Below are 17,571 nucleotides of genomic sequence, written 5' to 3' on the forward strand. Positions count from 1 at the left end.
GTGCTGTAGATATGATCTGTTTCTGTCATTTTGGGTCTTGCGTTGTTGTTGTGGTGAACTATTTGACAGCAAATATCTAAACAAAGTATGTGGAAAAATTATAAAAAATAACAATTAATTATAATAAACAAACATATCTGGGACCTGTAGATGAAACACTTCATGAAGCAGTGCACAGTGCCCTGCCTTTTATTACTGGTATTTGATATGATAAAGTGATGATTATCTCACCCATCACTGTGTTTTATATGATAAAGTGGGTTGGCCATCTCTCGCAGTGCGTAGAGAGCAACATTGTATTTTATTTATGTATAAGGCCTTGTGTGGTAAACTTCCTTTATACCTAACCTCGCTTCTGAAACCAAAGGTTTCTGGACATTCAACACGTTCACAAACACACATTAGATATACCAGTCCATCAACACGTTCACAGACACACATTAGATATACCAGTCCATCAACACGTTCACAAACACACATTAGATATAACAGTCCTCGTAAGAGCAGTGAACAAGGAAAAACTGCATTCATGTATTATGTTCCACACAAATGGAACAAACTTCAGGACTCTCTGAAACTGGAGCGATTGGTCTCAATAGAGACATTCAGGGTGCTTCTTGAGGACACACTATGGTCTCTATAGAGACATTCAGGGTGCTTCTTGAGGACACACTATGGTCTCTATAGAGACATTCAGGGTGCTTCTTGAGGACACACTATGGTCTCTATAGAGACATTCAGGGTGCTTCTTGAGGACACACTATGGTCTCTATAGAGACATTCAGGGTGCTTCTTGAGGACACACTATGGTCTCTATAGAGACATTCAGGGTGCTTCTTGAGGACACACTATGGTCTCTATAGAGACATTCAGGGTGCTTCTTGAGGACACACTATGGTCTCTATAGAGACATTCAGGGTGCTTCTTGAGGACACACTATGGTCTCTATAGAGACATTCAGGGTGCTTCTTGAGGACACACTATGGTCTCTATAGAGACATTCAGGGTGCTTATTGAGGACACACTATGGTCTCTATAGAGACATTCAGGGTGCTTCTTGAGGACACACTATGGTCTCTATAGAGACATTCAGGGTGCTTATTGAGGACACACTATGGTCTCTATAGAGACATTCAGGGTGCTTCTTGAGGACACACTATGGTCTCTATAGAGACATTCAGGGTGCTTCTTGAGGACACACTATGGTCTCTATAGAGACATTCAGGGTGTTTCTTGAGGACACACTATGGTCTCTATAGAGACATTCAGGGTGCTTCTTGAGGACACACTATGGTCTCTATAGAGACATTCAGGGTGCTTCTTGAGGACACACTATGGTCTCTATAGAGACATTCAGGGTGCTTCTTGAGGACACACTATGGTCTGTATAGAGACATTCAGGGTGTTTCTTGAGGACACACTATGGTCTCTATAGAGACATTCAGGGTGCTTCTTGAGGACACACTATGGTCTCTATAGAGACATTCAGGGTGTTTCTTGAGGACACACTATGGTCTCTATAGAGACATTCAGGGTGCTTCTTGAGGACACACTATGGTCTCTATAGAGACATTCAGGGTGCTTCTTGAGGACACACTATGGTCTCTATAGAGACATTCAGGGTGCTTCTTGAGGACACACTATGGTCTCAATAGAGACATTCAGGGTGCTTCTTGAGGACACACTATGGTCTCAATAGAGACATTCAGGGTGCTTCTTGAGGACACACTATGGTCTCTATAGAGACATTCAGGGTGCTTCTTGAGGACACACTACATAGTGACTGCACCCGTTTCATGTAACTCTATGTTTATTTGCATCTGTGTCACTGTTAAAGGAGAAATCCGGACATTTTAAGTGTTATCTTTGATGTGTCGTTACTCACCTACCGACGTAAAAAGTAGCATTGTTTTTTTCCAGAGATTCCCCTGTCGTCATTTTTTCAACCCCCTCCGTTGTCATAATGGGAGCGCGTGGCTTAGGGAAATTCGTCTATTATAACCGATGCAAAGTTATTTTTTTCTCTACTACTACTCATTGTGGAGTCTCATGATAGTCAAACATGCAGTGAAAGTTCCTGAGAGGCTACCGCTAATGCCGAACGAGCTAACGCTAGTTGCTTGTTTCTCTACCTGGCAACACCAAGTTGCCAGGTTCTGGGAGAGAAACAAGCAACTAGGTTATAATAGACGAATTTCCCTATGCCACGCGCTCCCATTATGACATTATGTCGGTAGGTGAGTAACGACACATCAAAGATAACACTTAAAATGTCCGGATTTCTCCTTTAAATGATTGAAATGTGTGTTTGTTTTTTTCATTATGTATGTATTGTATTTGATATGTTGTTATCAGGACGTCTTTGAAAAGAGAGCTTGCTCTCAATGGGCTTCCCTGAATAAATAAAGGAAAAATAAATAAATAAATAATCAAGTATAATTTCTTATATTAATTAAACGTACCTGGGACCTGTAGATGAAACACTTATTAATTATGTATAATTACTTATATTAATTAAACGTACCTGGGACCTGTAGATGAAACACTTGCCACACTGCGGACACTTCTGAGCCACGCGCTGCACTGCTGTGGGCGGGGCCGGGCTGGAGGCCTCCTCTGATTGGTCCACTGTCAGGAAGTGAGGGAAAACACAGTTTACATGGGTTTGACAGAGCAGACCATAGACATATAAAAGGTAGACGCCTCCTTCGTCTCTGAAGCGTTCGTATCTCGGGCGCGCTTCCTGCTTCCGCAGGGCTGTCGTGTGCGTCACAGAAGCGGAAGTTCGGTAGGCCAATCAGAGGCAGGTGGGGCGGGTCTTTTTGTAACCCAGCTTTTAACCCTTTAAGAGGCAGCAGCTGTGCGCAGCATCTAGTTAGTTGGAACTTGGCAAACTCCACACTCTATTTGTGAAATTCAAATAAGAGACATGGTCCTTTTTCATATCAAGGTCCATTATTTATTCAGCATTTGAGTCACGGAACACCGTTTGATAAGCTTTAGCCTCTCACACCCAAAACGTAGAATATGTTATCGCTCGATAAGATGTTGTCAAAATAACAATTATTTACGTTCTCTAATTGTGTACTTGTTTAGTAAGTAATGTAGATGTTTAACAATTTGACTCTTGACAGTGTGAAATGTTATACTCAAGATTTAAAGATCTATAAGGGTCCATTTGGTTATCAACTCTCCATCATTTAGTCTGGTACCACCTGGAACCCCCTCAAGGACCACTGGTGGTTCCCGGACCACTGGTTGAGAACCATTGCACTGACAAGTCCCGGAAAAGACGCACTGTGATTGGCCAGTAGTCAACGCGCTGTGAGCGCTGTGATTGGCCAGTAGTCACTTTGAGTGACAGGTTCCCTGCGGAAGAGCCGTGTATTGCGATACCAGTCGCCCCAATGAACTGCAGAGGCCAATGAGGTATCTAGGTTTCTAATATCTATGGAGCAGACCCTCTCTTTTCCAGGTGTTTGGCCCAGGTGGACAGGGTTTTGAGGTTAGGTTTAGGCATAGTTTCCGTGAGGTTAGGATTAAGGTTAAGGTTAGGGTTAAGAGTTGTTAGGGGGACTTCAGTGTTCTGTACCTTACAAATAGGTTTTGCATAAGCACAGCACAAGTAATGTTTGCTTTCGCCATCTTGTTTGAAAGAAAAGTCTGATCAATTAACTTTTAGTCTCCTTTTGGGAGATTTTCGTTTTCTGTAAAAAAAAAACGTATTTGTATTCCTGAAAATAGCAGATCCACGTGATCCATGTGAGCTTGTGGATCTGCTATTTTCACTAGTTTGGGTCCCGGGTCTAATTTGTGTGTGTGTGTGCACTGTGTGTGTGTGTGTGTGTGTGTGTGTGTGTGTGTGTGTGTGTGTGTGTGTGTGTGTGTGTGTGTGTGTGTGTGTGTGTGTGTGTGTGTGTGTGTGTGTACTGTGTCTGACCTGTGTCTGCTTCCTCAGCATGATGTCTTTCTGTAGAGCTGTCTGAATCACACAACCTTAAAACACACACACACACACAGAGACACACACACACACACACACACACACACACACACACACACACACAGAGTTAACCCATTCAATCCGGGAACGTATCTGTGTCATTTTAGAATTGAAAAATAGCAAATCTACAAGCTTGTGCTTTCCCACCAAGGAGGAAACGCCACCCTTTTCACATCGGCCACCAGGAGGCAGATTGTTTTTCTTTAGATTACTACTCCTACAGATTGTGTCCAAACATCACACAAATGGCTACACATGATCTCTGTAGTCATGTGATGTGTCATGTGATCAAGCCAGACCTATCAGATGTCTGTGTGTGAACGTGTGGGTTAATGCACAATCTATGTAAAGTGCTTTGGATAAAAGCTCTATATAAATGCACCATTTATCATTTATTTCTATTTCATCCTGATTGGCTAACAATGACTTCTACTACCTGGCCTGGAGGAGACCTGTGCTCCAAGGAGCATGTTATTCTAGTACAAGGTCAGCAACCTTTGTCAAAGGAGCCATTTTGGACCCCAAAAATTTATACAAAATCTGTCTGGAGCCGCAAATATATTTGAGCCTTATAGAAACACACGGCCGGAAGCGGAAGGCCTACAAATTCACGCCAACTTTTGGGACAGCGCCGCTACTCGAGGTCCGTTAGAACTGTCCTGCCTCTACAGTGGGTACGCCACTGGTCGGCGCACAGCGCTCGTAAAGACAGTGATGTCACTGAAATGCGACAACTTGTCTGTCTGCCGTCTCGCCTCTGCTGTGTTAACATTATGGGTAACTCATTAAAGTGGCAAATTAAATGTGAAACACATCAACTATTAAGAAAACAAGAAGATATGTTGACAAAGACACTCCATACATTTGGAAACATATTTTTATTTAAATCAATATCGTCTCCAGTTAATGTAGGAATATTTTAAAAGTAGGCAAATTCTCATATCCTCTCATAGAGATTGCATTGAGAGCTGCAGTTCATCGTTCTAACGGACCTCGAGTAGCGGCGCTGTCTCAAAAGTGGGCGTGAATTTGTAGGCCTTCCGCTTCCGGCCGTGTTTCTCTATAATGAAGTCAACACTGGCTATTAACTCTCTCAGTGCCAATAAAAAAAAAAAATTGTTGCGAACTTTGCCAGATTTTATTTTTTATTTTTTCAAAGAAAAAAAAAAGTGCTTAGGAAGCGAGATACAGCCTTTTTCAGTTATTTTTGCAAGTAGAAATATATCCGGGTCTTACAGGGTTAAACAAAGAGTGGATGGATTTTCAAAAAAAAACTCGGGATTTCTCGTTCTGGCACTGAGGGTATAACCCGAAAACTCGGGATAACTCGCGGTCTGGCACTGAGAGAGTTAAGTGTATATTAGCCTATCAAAATGACTAAATACATGTTAATGAGCATTCATTAAATATGATAACTTCTCGCAGCAGATCAAACATACAGGTAATCCAGCAGTGAAAGCAAACGACTGTCCATGAACTATTAAATTCTGTTATCTTTATTTTTTTTGCATTTGGAATCACTCCGGTTTGTTTACACAGGCCTCTTGTCTGGCTCCTCGCCTATAAATGTGTCGCAGGCTATGATGCTCATTTTAGTTTAATGTTGAAACCTTCTACACATTTTTACAATATTGAAAAACGTAAGAATGTATGTGTGTCATGTTTGGCTTACTTACAGCAACGATACATTCAAATTAAGATGTGAAGAAAATAAACGGTTAATTTCCATATATTTGTTGTAAAGCTACAGGGAGCCACTAAGGAGGGGCTAAAGAGACACATGTGGCTCCAGAGCCGCAGGTTGCTGACCCCTGTACTAGAATAACATGCTCCTTGGAGCACAGGTCTCCTCCAGGCCAGGTAGTAGAAGTCATTGTTAGCCAATCAGGATGAAATAGAAATAAATGGTAAATGATAAATGGTGCATTTATATAGAGCATTTATCCAAATAGTAGAGGACCTGGCTAAGATATGTATGCACTTAATTTAGGAGAGAATATCTCAACTGTTCTTGGCTAATATGACCCCAGGGAACAACTTAGGAACTGTGACTAATTCTTTATCCGGGACGAAATACCCGAAAATGACCACGCCTCTGATAAACGTTAGAGCTACAGATTTACTGAGGTGCACAAAATGTTCAGAATACTTGTGTTTAGGGAAACATAGTAAAGTGTAACATTTCTAATTTGATATTTTATGACAGAACAGCTAAAAAACGCAAAAGAAACTGCCAATATTAGCCTACAGTCCAGGGCTATAGGAATAATTGTGTGTGAATCAGTCTAAAAGCACCTAAATTGATGTAACCCAAGGCATGCTCAAATGATTTAGCAAGGGTACCTGAGCCAGCAACGCTCTGGTCATCATTGTGGCCAAATTCAATATGGCCACCACCTGAAAAAGGTTTTGGCTAAAGCTTTTGAAACAGATGAGCTATAAATGAGCAAACTTGGTGTCTAAATCATGTTTTTTGACAATTAGAAACATGTTGGAATGCTTATCTTTATGACTGTGGCTGGACCTCTATTTTGCATATTTCAAAGAAATATTAGTCTTGCAAATTTGTTTCACTTACCTTAATCTCTGTCATTTTTGGCAAACTTGGTGTCTACTTTATGCTTTTTGAGCATTAGAAACACATTGGCATGCTCATATTTATGATTGAATCCATCTAGAGCACTCTGACTTGCTTATTACAAATATGGCCGCTATACCAAACATGTTATGTAACATAACGTTTCATCCAGATTGAGTGTATACAGTAGTTGTAGGAATGAGTTAAGATTAAACTGGAGAAAACAATGTAATTTGACTATAGAATCCAAAAGATACAGCAACAGCCAGTACAGTATGCACATCAATGCTCAGCATAAAGTGAATACTATCATAATAGTGAAAGGTGTATGGAATTTGAACAATATGTTCAAATTAGAATCAGAAAAGTTAATTGCTAAACAACAAATTGTTGCTAGGAATGTGTCTTGGTGTTACTACAACAACAGAACAGCTCTGCAATAACTTACACACTCTCTCTCGGGGTGATGACTGTTTTTAATGTCCTAATCATACAACATCTATATATCGAGATGCAACAGACTCCAGTGTTGCAGCATTTGCTGTGTCCACTACATGACTTTTGCAGCCACAGTGGAGGAGGATGGCGCAAGCTTTTTGGGTCCAGTAAGGTTCCCAGGTTCTGACATGCTGAATCAGTGCAGCTTGGGTGGGAGGAAGGTTCTCAGGGTACCTGGTACCATTTGACCAACATCAGCCTTCCCTGACTATGGGTAAAGGAGTGCAGGTATCTCAAAGAAACTCTGGTCACCCTCACCTTGGAGCCTGAAAAGATTGATTTTCCATGTCCAAAGATTGGAGTATTTGGTCATCATTATATACTGTACAGCAAGAGCCGTGGTGTTCACAGCAGAGTAGATGAATAGGGGCGGCCATAGCTGGGTGGTTAGTGAGCCCGCCTAGGGAGCCAGAGGCCCTGGTTGCCCCAGGTACGATTCCAGGCCACGCCAGCATATGAGTCGATGAAATGAAATTTGTCCCTGAGCAAGACTCTTAACCCCTAATTGCTCACAGGCCCTCATTGGAAACAAGCCCGCAAGGACTTTCATGAACGTCCTGTTAAAAGGAATTATCCTTATACACATTCCTCCCACCCAAGCTGCACTGATTCAGCATGTAAAAACTGCTGCAGATCAGCTCCTATTGGAATCAGACAACCTCCGTCCAACAAAATATCTCAGATTTCAAATTGGGCTGGTACTGGGACTCCATGACTAGTGTGAACCTTACTGGACCTATTTTGCCAGTAAAGCTGTTGCTTGATCAACCCTGGCTGGGTCACCTGGGCGAGGGTGTATGTTGTATGTTGCGAGACCCGAAACACCCGATGACCCCAGGCTACAACACTGATGGTACGTTCCAGTTGCATCCATGTGATGTTTTTATTTATTTATTATGGGACAAATGTGGCGCTCTTAGATTGATTTGCGCAAACATATCCCTATGGGCCTGGACTGTAATACGTTTTTAGCGGTTTATTTTGCTGTTCTGTCAAATATCTAATTCAAAATTTTACACTTTACTATGTTTCCCTAAACACAAGTATTCTGAACATTTTGAGCACCTCAGTAAATCTGTAGCTCTAACGGTTTAGCAGATAGAGCCATGTTGGAAGTAGTGCACCGGTTATGGTCATTTTAAAAAGGGCGTGGTCATTTTCGGGTATTTCGTCCCGGATAGAGAATTAGTCACAGTTCCTAAGTTGTTCCCTGGGGTCATATTAGCCAAGAACAGTTGAGATATTCTCTCCTAAATTAAGTGCATACATATCTTAGCCAGGTCCTAGACTAAGAGCACTTTACATAGATTGTGCATTAAATTCACCCATTCACACACAGACATCTGATAGGTCTGGCTTGATCACATCACATGACTACAGAGATCATGTGTACCTCCATGTGTACCCATGTTCAACCTTATCTTCATACTAGATTCTAGTATGAAGATAAGGTTGAACATGGGTGAAGTTGTTCTAGAAGTGGATAAAGTACATTGTGTACGTGCACACGCATGCGCGCAACAAACCCACCCACACACCTACCTGTCTCTCTCTGATAGAGCTAGCTGTAGTTTCTGTGTGGCTCCTCCAGTCTTCTTCTGTGGAGTAATTAAAGCAGCAATCTGGTCCCTAAGCATTCGACACACACACACACACACACACACACACACACACACACACACACACACACACACACACACACACACACACACACACACACACACACACACACACACACACACACACACACACACACACACACACACACACACAGGTAAGTGAACCTAGGAGTCCTCTACAGTGAAAAGGTGGATCTTAAGCATGTTTTTTTTAAATAAAAATAGCAGATCTACAAGGTGACACCGCGTCGCTTGTAGATCAGCTATTTTTTTTTAACGTAAAAAACACACAACTCTTCTCTTCTGGGTGGTCCCTGACACAAAACATTTTCAGATGGAGGGGGTCCGCGGCCAAATACATTCTGGGGGTCCTTCGCACAAACCAGTTTGAGAACTACTGATTTAGAAGGTCTTAAACCCCAAGATGGCTGAAACCCCACCTCTTCAGGAAACACCACCCTGACCCTTCCTCTTAGCCTGGCCTACTTGTTGTCCATGATTTGTACGAGCTGTTGTTTTATTGTTTATTGGATCTTGCTTATTCGATACACTTATTTGTTTTATCTCTTGCTCATTAGATGTTCCTATTTTGTCTCATCTGTTTAAGACAGTAGGAAGCTGATATATGTCACTTTTACCTTAGCGCTAGGTATACTCTTAGTTGCTTGTTTTAGAAGAGAATGCACTTCATACTGGTGGAGCCAGTTGCACCAACTCACACTAAGTTCAAACTTAGCCTAGTTATAGCTTAAAAAGCCATTTAAGCCATTTAGCCGGGAAAGTATCTGTGTCATTTTGAGATTTCTTTGGCTATTCAAAAATAGCAGATATACAAGCTCATAGCGCTGCACCGAGTGCCGCGCTATGAGCTTGTAGATCTGCTATTTTTTTTTTAAATGTGAAGATTTGTGCAAATCTTTGAATATATATATTTTTAAAGCGAACATTTGTAACTCAAATCTTTGCTTCTGGGCGTCCCTGGAACAACAATATTTTACAAATGTCCGCTTAAAAGAAATCTATATTTTTAAAAGATTTGCGCACATTTTCACGATTTTTCTAAAAATAGCAGATCTACAAGCTAGTGCCGCGCTATGAGCTTGTAGATCTGCTATTTTTGAATAGCCCAAAGAAATCTAAAAATGACACCAATACTTTCCTGGTCTAAAAGGCTTTTTTTAAAGCCATTTAAGCTATAACTAGGCTAAGTTTGAACTTAGTGTGAGGTTTGGTGCAACTGGCTCCTGGTGATTAGTAGTTTTCTTGTTGAATGCATTGCATTTACTGTAAGTCTCTTTGGATAAAAGCTAAATGACTGTAATGTAATGTGATGTTAATGGATCATGTGACCCCAAACACTGACCTGAGGTCAGAGGTCACACCGAGTTCCGGCCCGCCTCCTCCGGGCGACATCCCATTGGTCCCGCCCCCCTGTTTGAGCGGCGGCTCGCTCCGGCCAATCTCCTCCCCGGCCACCACCTCCACCACCTCCTCTATCATTGGCTCAAGCTCCGGCTGGTGGGCGGGGCTAACCGCCGGCTCGGACGGAGGACCCGGGGGGCGGACGGCCTCCGCGTCGGCCGGAAGGCAGTGATTGGTGGCCTTTTCCGTCCGGGGGCGGAGCCAGGCGGAGAGGAGGCGGTCCTCTGCCAACGAGCCCACTGGTTGGAGACGGGTTACCGTGGTTACTACAACATCCAATAATATCTCTTCTATTTCCGTCCAGTTTAAAGGAGAATTTTGGACTAAGCTTTTCTTACCTTTTCTATGATGTTATGATATCTTAGGATGAATGGTACAGTAGAAACATGTCATAACTCCATCCCAGGACGTTCATAGTGACAGAACACTATGCAAAAAAAACCTACGTCTCGCTAGGCGAGATTTAAATCTCGAGATTTAAATCTCGTCTAGCGAGAACAAAAAAAACTAAAAAAAGCTATTAAAATACGCGATCTAACGCGAGGCCTATCCGTGCACGTTTTAAGCTGAGGTGGACCTGGAATGGAGTTATGAATTCTTTCTACTGTACCATTCATCCTAAGATATCATAACGTCATAGAAAAGGTAAGAAAACCTTAGTCCAAAATTCTCCTTTAATGGAGGCAATACAATTTACAATTTACAATTACAATGTAGGCATTTATCAGACGCTCTTAATCCAGAGTGACTTACAGTAAGGAAGGAAAAACATGAGGTAATACATCAAATGCATATATATATAGTAATCTAAACCAAGAACCTATTCATCAGTCTAAACAGTTTAATATCAACAAATAAAGAATCTGTTCATTGAAACTATACACACTATAGGATACCAGATCTACAAATGAACCTGGCATCTGTCTACATAACATGATATCTAAATGACATTTTACAAATGTCCCCGTAAACATGGAACCAAATGGACCCTTACAGGTCTGTAACTCTGAGAGTGTACACATGGAACCAAATGGACCCTTACAGGTCTGTAACTCTGAGAGTGTACACATGGAACCAAATGGACCCGTAAGGGTTCCATTTGTAACTATAACAATATAGTTATTATTATTATTATTGTATGTAAGGTTGTTCCAGGTCCTAAATTAGCCATTGATTGAGTTCTGGCCCACCATCTAATGTCTTTAAGGGCCAACCTTACTTGCCGACCCCTGCTCTAGATTTAGTCAACTGGACCTGAGTTGTCTCCGTACTTGGACAGATTTTTTTTCCCCCTGTCTACTCCAAATCTCTTTGGCAAAAATAGCAGATCTACAAGCTGTTGTCAGCTTGTAGATCTTCTATTTTTGGCGAACGTAAAAAAAAACTAGAACTTCCGGACAAGAGTAGACCCGGAAATAACATGTTCACAACAAACCCAGCCCCGTCCCATCTAATTCTAATTAAAACGTACCGTGCTACACTAAATGGAACAGAGCCTTCATTTCATGGAGATTTATTTTATTTAACACATTGGTTGCCAGAGGTTTATTAAAATATTATACGTTCAGTGCCTGCTATTCTTCCATCCACTTACGTTGATATGTTTCGTGCTGTAGAAGCCCCGACGCGGAAGTGCATGCAAAGCGTGCGTGTGAGACGGCGGAGGGTCCCGACTAACGCCTGGAACAATAATATCTCTAACGCGATCCTCCATTGCAGAGTGATCGCCGATCGAAAACGTCTCACTTCCACCACGTTAAAAAGAAATGGAGATATTAAGCTTTTAGTCAAGGAGATAACATTGGAGCGGCCGACCGGAAGGATTTTTGACATGGATCCACATCCAGCCTCTCCTTCTTAGAGACTCCTTGGATGATCCCAAAGTTTCGTTAGAGCGCCCCACGTGGGCCCCACGTATAAAAACAAAAATGGGTCAAAAACGGTCCAGACCGTTTTCGGCACACATTGTGTTAATACATTTTCAGACCCGGAATTAAAAATACAAAAAAAAAAACGGCTCGTTTACTTCCTGTTTATTTCAAGATGCCTATATCTCCGTTCCTCTTGCTTCATGGCAAAAACAAGCTGGATTCAAACAATCAATGGATGACCCCGCGCGGACGACCCTGGGCGCGTAACGCACCGATCTCCGTGAGGACGGAGGTCACAGGTCACAGAGAATATTCCATGATTTTTCAAAGGTCAGTAAAATCGCTCGTTTTCGCTGGCAGCAGTGGCACACTGTTACACTATTACTCTGGCAGTTAAAGAGTTAATAGAGGACCGATCATCTTAACGAGAGCGTGTGTGTGTGTGTGTGTGTGTGTGTGTGTGTGTGTGTGTGTGTGTGTGTGTGCGCACGTTACCCATAGCGGTGACGGCCCCCTCCCGACAGCTCTGATTGGTCAGCAGCTTCTTTAGATCCTCCCTTTTTGACTCCACCTCCTGCAGACAGTCTTCCAGTCCACTAGGGGCAGCGTCCAACCAACTGGCAGCCTGATACACACACACACACACACACACACACACGCACACACACACACGCACACACAGTGTTGATAAAATAGAATGAAAACACAGACGTAACTCAGTATCATAAAGGACACTGAGTCACATGACCTGACAGTCACATGACCTGAGAGAGTCACATGACCTGACAGGGTCATGTGACCTGATCTAAGACGGGGGTCCGGTGACCCCCAGGGGGTCCTTGAGGTGGTTCTCAGGGGGTCCTCCAGCGAAAGTAGTTAATGTAGCATCACAATAAGTTTTAAACCAAAAACAGCAGATCTACAAGCTCACAGCACGGCACCGAGTGCCGTGCTGTGAGCTTGTAGATCTGCTGTTTTCTTTTGACTGCCAGAGTATTTTCATAAAGTACTCCCCCAGTGCCAGCGATTTTCGTGTTTTTTGTTTGTTTTGTTATTTTGTTATTTACATTCAAATTTTTTTGTCTGGCTGCGGTTTTAACCCATTAAGACCTGGAACGCATCAGTGTCACTTTAGATTTCTTTGACTATTCAAAAATAGCAGATATACAAGTTCATAGCGCGGCACCGAGTGCCGCGCTATGAACTTGTAGATCTGCTATTTTTGAAAAATCGTGAAAAAAAAATGTTTAGATTTTTTTTAAAGAATCGCCTCAGGTCTTAAAGGGTTAAACACACACGACAGATCGACCAGCAGAGAGCAGCAGATCGACCTCTCGATCACTCGCTCACTCGCTCGACCCCCCCCAAACAGGCTCAAACAGTCCAAACGTCATATCCGGAGGTGACGTTTTCGCCGCTCGGGCTTCAGATCGTTGGTATACATGACGACGATAACTGTTCGTCATCCAGACTAAAATAGAACTGGAGCTCTCCGTTCGTTTTTTATACTGTGTGAAAAAAAATACGTGTTTTTCCCTATTCTGGCCTAAAATGACACTTTCAAGCTTCTAGAGAACCGGAAAGGGAATCTGCGTCATGACTCCGGATCCGGGTGAGTGTGAAGTGAACAGAAAGAGAAACTGATGATGAAAAATACACAGAACAGCGCGATCACAGATTAAACAATGAAAAAGCTATCAGCGCGTCTAACGCGTCGACGGCCAAGTGGACAAACTAGCAATTGACTCGATAACGCGTCGACGGCAGTCAAAGAGTTAAATTGTGAACATTTGTGCAAATCTTTAAATATGATATTTTTTAAAGCAAACATTTGTAACTCAAATCTTTGCTTCGGGGGGGGAGGGGGGTCCCTGGAGCCAAATACATATCATTCTGGAGGTCCTTGACATGGAAATGTTGGAACACCTGATATAAGATTTATTTGGGGATTTTCAAGATAAATGTCTGGCCGTATGTGTGTGTGTGTGTGTGCGTGTGCGTGTGTGTGTGCGTGTGTGGACCTGTTTGAAGCCAGGCGTGGGAAGCGTCTTGTCCAGGTTTGACAGGAAGTCACAGAGCAGAGCCTGAAGACCTGCTTCGAACCTCTGGTCCAGCACCTCCTGGTAGAGAGACATACACACAACACACAGAGAGAGAGAGAGACATACACACAACACATAGAGAGAGAGAGAGACATACACACAACACACAGAGAGACATAGACACAACACACAACACACAGAGAGAGAGAGACACATACACACAACACATAGAGAGAGAGAGAGACATACACACAACACACAGAGAGACATAGACACAACACACAACACACAGAGAGAGAGAGACATACACACAACACATAGAGAGAGAGAGACATACACACAACACACAGAGAGACATAGACACAACACACAACACACAGAGAGAGAGAGACACATACACACAACACATAGAGAGAGAGAGAGACATACACACAACACACAGAGAGACATAGACACAACACACAACACACAGAGAGAGAGAGAGACATACACACAACACATAGAGAGAGAGAGAGACATACACACAACACACAGAGAGACATAGACACAACACACAACACACAGAGAGAGAGAGAGACATACACACAACACATAGAGAGACATAGACACAACACACAACACACAGAGAGAGAGAGAGAGACATACACACAACACATAGAGAGACATAGACACAACACACAACACACAGAGAGAGAGAGAGAGAGACATACACACAACACACAGAGAGACATAGACACAACACACAACACACAGAGAGAGAGAGAGAGACATACACACAACACACAGAGAGACATAGACACAACACACAACACACAGAGAGAGAGAGAGAGACATACACACAACACACAGAGAGACATAGACACAACACACAACACACAGAGAGAGAGAGAGACATACACACAACACACAGAGAGAGAGACATACACACAACACACACAGAGAGAGAGAGACATACACACAACACACAGAGAGACATAGACACAACACACAACACACAGAGAGAGAGAGACATACACACAACACACACAGAGAGAGAGAGACATACACACAACACACACAGAGAGAGAGAGACATACACACAACACACACAGAGAGAGAGAGAGAGACATACACACAACACACACAGAGAGAGAGAGACATACACACAACACACACAGAGAGAGAGAGAGACATACACACAACACACACAGAGAGAGAGAGACATACACACAACACAGAGCGAGAGACATACACACAACACATAGAGAGAGAGAGACATACACACAACACATAGAGAGAGAGAGAGACATACACACAACACACAGAGAGAGAGAGACATACACACAACACACAGAGAGAGAGACATACACACAACACACACAGAGAGAGAGAGAGAGACATACACACAACACACAGAGAGACATAGACACAACACACAACACACAGAGAGAGAGAGACATACACACAACACACACAGAGAGAGAGACATACACACAACACACACAGAGAGAGAGAGACATACACACAACACACACACAGAGAGAGAGACATACACACAACACACACAGAGAGAGAGAGACATACACACAACACACACAGAGAGAGAGAGACATACACACAACACACAGAGAGACATACACACAACACAGAGAGAGAGACATACACACAACACACACAGAGAGAGAGACATACACACAACACACACAGAGAGAGAGACATACACACAACACACACAGAGAGAGAGAGAGACATACATACACACAACACACAGAGAGACATAGACACAACACACAACACACAGAGAGAGAGAGACACAACACACAACACACAGAGAGAGAGAGACATACACACAACACACACAGAGAGAGAGACATACACACAACACACAGAGAGACATAGACACAACACACAACACACAGAGAGAGAGAGAGAGACATACACACAACACACACAGAGAGAGAGAGAGACATACACACAACACACACAGAGAGAGAGAGACATACACACAACACACACAGAGAGAGAGACATACACACAACACACACAGAGAGAGAGACATACACACAACACACACAGAGAGAGAGACATACACACAACACACACAGAGAGAGACATACACACAACACACACAGAGAGAGAGACATACACACAACACACACAGAGAGAGAGAGAGACATACACACAACACACACAGAGAGAGAGACATACACACAACACACAGAGAGACATACACACAACACACAGAGAGACATAGATACAACACACAACACACAGAGAGAGAGAGAGACATACACACAACGCACAGAGAGAGAGAGACATACACACAACACACAGAGAGACATACACACAACACACAGAGAGACATACACACAACACACACAGAGAGAGAGACATACACACAACACACAGAGAGACATACACACAACACACAGAGAGACATAGACACAACACACAACACACAGAGAGAGAGAGAGACATACACACAACACACAGAGAGACATAGACACAACACACAACACACAGAGAGAGAGACACAACACACAACACACAGAGAGAGAGAGACATACACACAACGCACAGAGAGAGAGAGACATACACACAACACACACAGAGAGAGAGACATACACACAACGCACAGAGAGAGAGAGACATACACACAACACACACAGAGAGAGAGAGACATACACACAACACACAGAGAGAGAGACATAGGCACAACACACAGAGAGAGAGACATAGGCACAACACAGAGAGAGAGAGAGAGAGAGATAACACGCCACTGAATTCAGCAATTGGCCAATCATTATCAAGCATTGAACCAAGCTGTGTAATACAGATACATAATGACACATCTAAGTCTTTATATTATTAATATTGTTGCTGTAGTCCTGACTGACCTGTAGGAGGCGCTGTCTCTCCTTTGGACTGACCATCATATTCTGAACCAGAGACATCAGACTGGAGCTGACCTTGTTGACCAGCACATCATACTGACACACACACACACACACACACACACACACACACACACACACACACACACACACACACACACACACACACACACACACACACACACACACACACACACACACACACACACACACACACACACACACATATACATTTCAGGACAATGAACCTAGCATCAGTCTGAAATAACATGCTATGTGTTGGAGAGGTTTTGTAAAGGACTGATTCTGTGCTATGAGCTTGTAGATCTGCTATTTTTGAAAAATGGTGAATATTTGTGCAAATCTTTGAATATATATAAAAAAAAATCTTCTTTTCTTTTAAAGCGAACATTTGTAAATCAAATTGTTGCTTCTGGCTGGGGCAGGGGCGTCAATTGGGTATAGCAAGGTATGGAAGCAGCCATACCTTGGCTCCAGGGAAAAGAAAAGAAAAAGTACTTCATAAAATAAATACATAAATGTCTTTAATGTCTACAGCATTGATTATTCTGTTATTAAATTACAGTAAAATAACTACAAATGCAAATTGGAACAAAATGATTGCTTTCACATGGTATTATATTCTACACAACACTATGTATTTT

The 17,571-nt window shown here is 42.6% G+C and overlaps 1 protein-coding gene across 1 annotated transcript in view; it reads right to left on the bottom strand.

Moving 5' to 3' along the window:
• The window catches only part of LOC308080224 (uncharacterized protein), a 38,080-nt gene that overhangs the window by 14,154 nt on the left and 6,355 nt on the right, over window positions 1–17,571 (bottom strand). The window contains exons 4-10 of the mRNA XM_080421999.1: window positions 16,910–17,002; window positions 14,013–14,111; window positions 12,487–12,616; window positions 10,062–10,359; window positions 8,622–8,708; window positions 3,941–3,996; window positions 2,525–2,628 (exon numbers count right to left, since the gene is read on the bottom strand). Coding sequence (XP_080278125.1) covers window positions 2,525–2,628; window positions 3,941–3,996; window positions 8,622–8,708; window positions 10,062–10,359; window positions 12,487–12,616; window positions 14,013–14,111; window positions 16,910–17,002 — 867 coding nt within the window. The remainder of the gene's footprint in view (window positions 1–2,524; window positions 2,629–3,940; window positions 3,997–8,621; window positions 8,709–10,061; window positions 10,360–12,486; window positions 12,617–14,012; window positions 14,112–16,909; window positions 17,003–17,571) is intronic.

This window comes from Gymnoscopelus braueri (assembly GCF_963280865.1).
Source record: "Gymnoscopelus braueri genome assembly, chromosome: 24".
In the NCBI taxonomy this organism is placed as follows: domain Eukaryota; kingdom Metazoa; phylum Chordata; class Actinopteri; order Myctophiformes; family Myctophidae; genus Gymnoscopelus; species Gymnoscopelus braueri.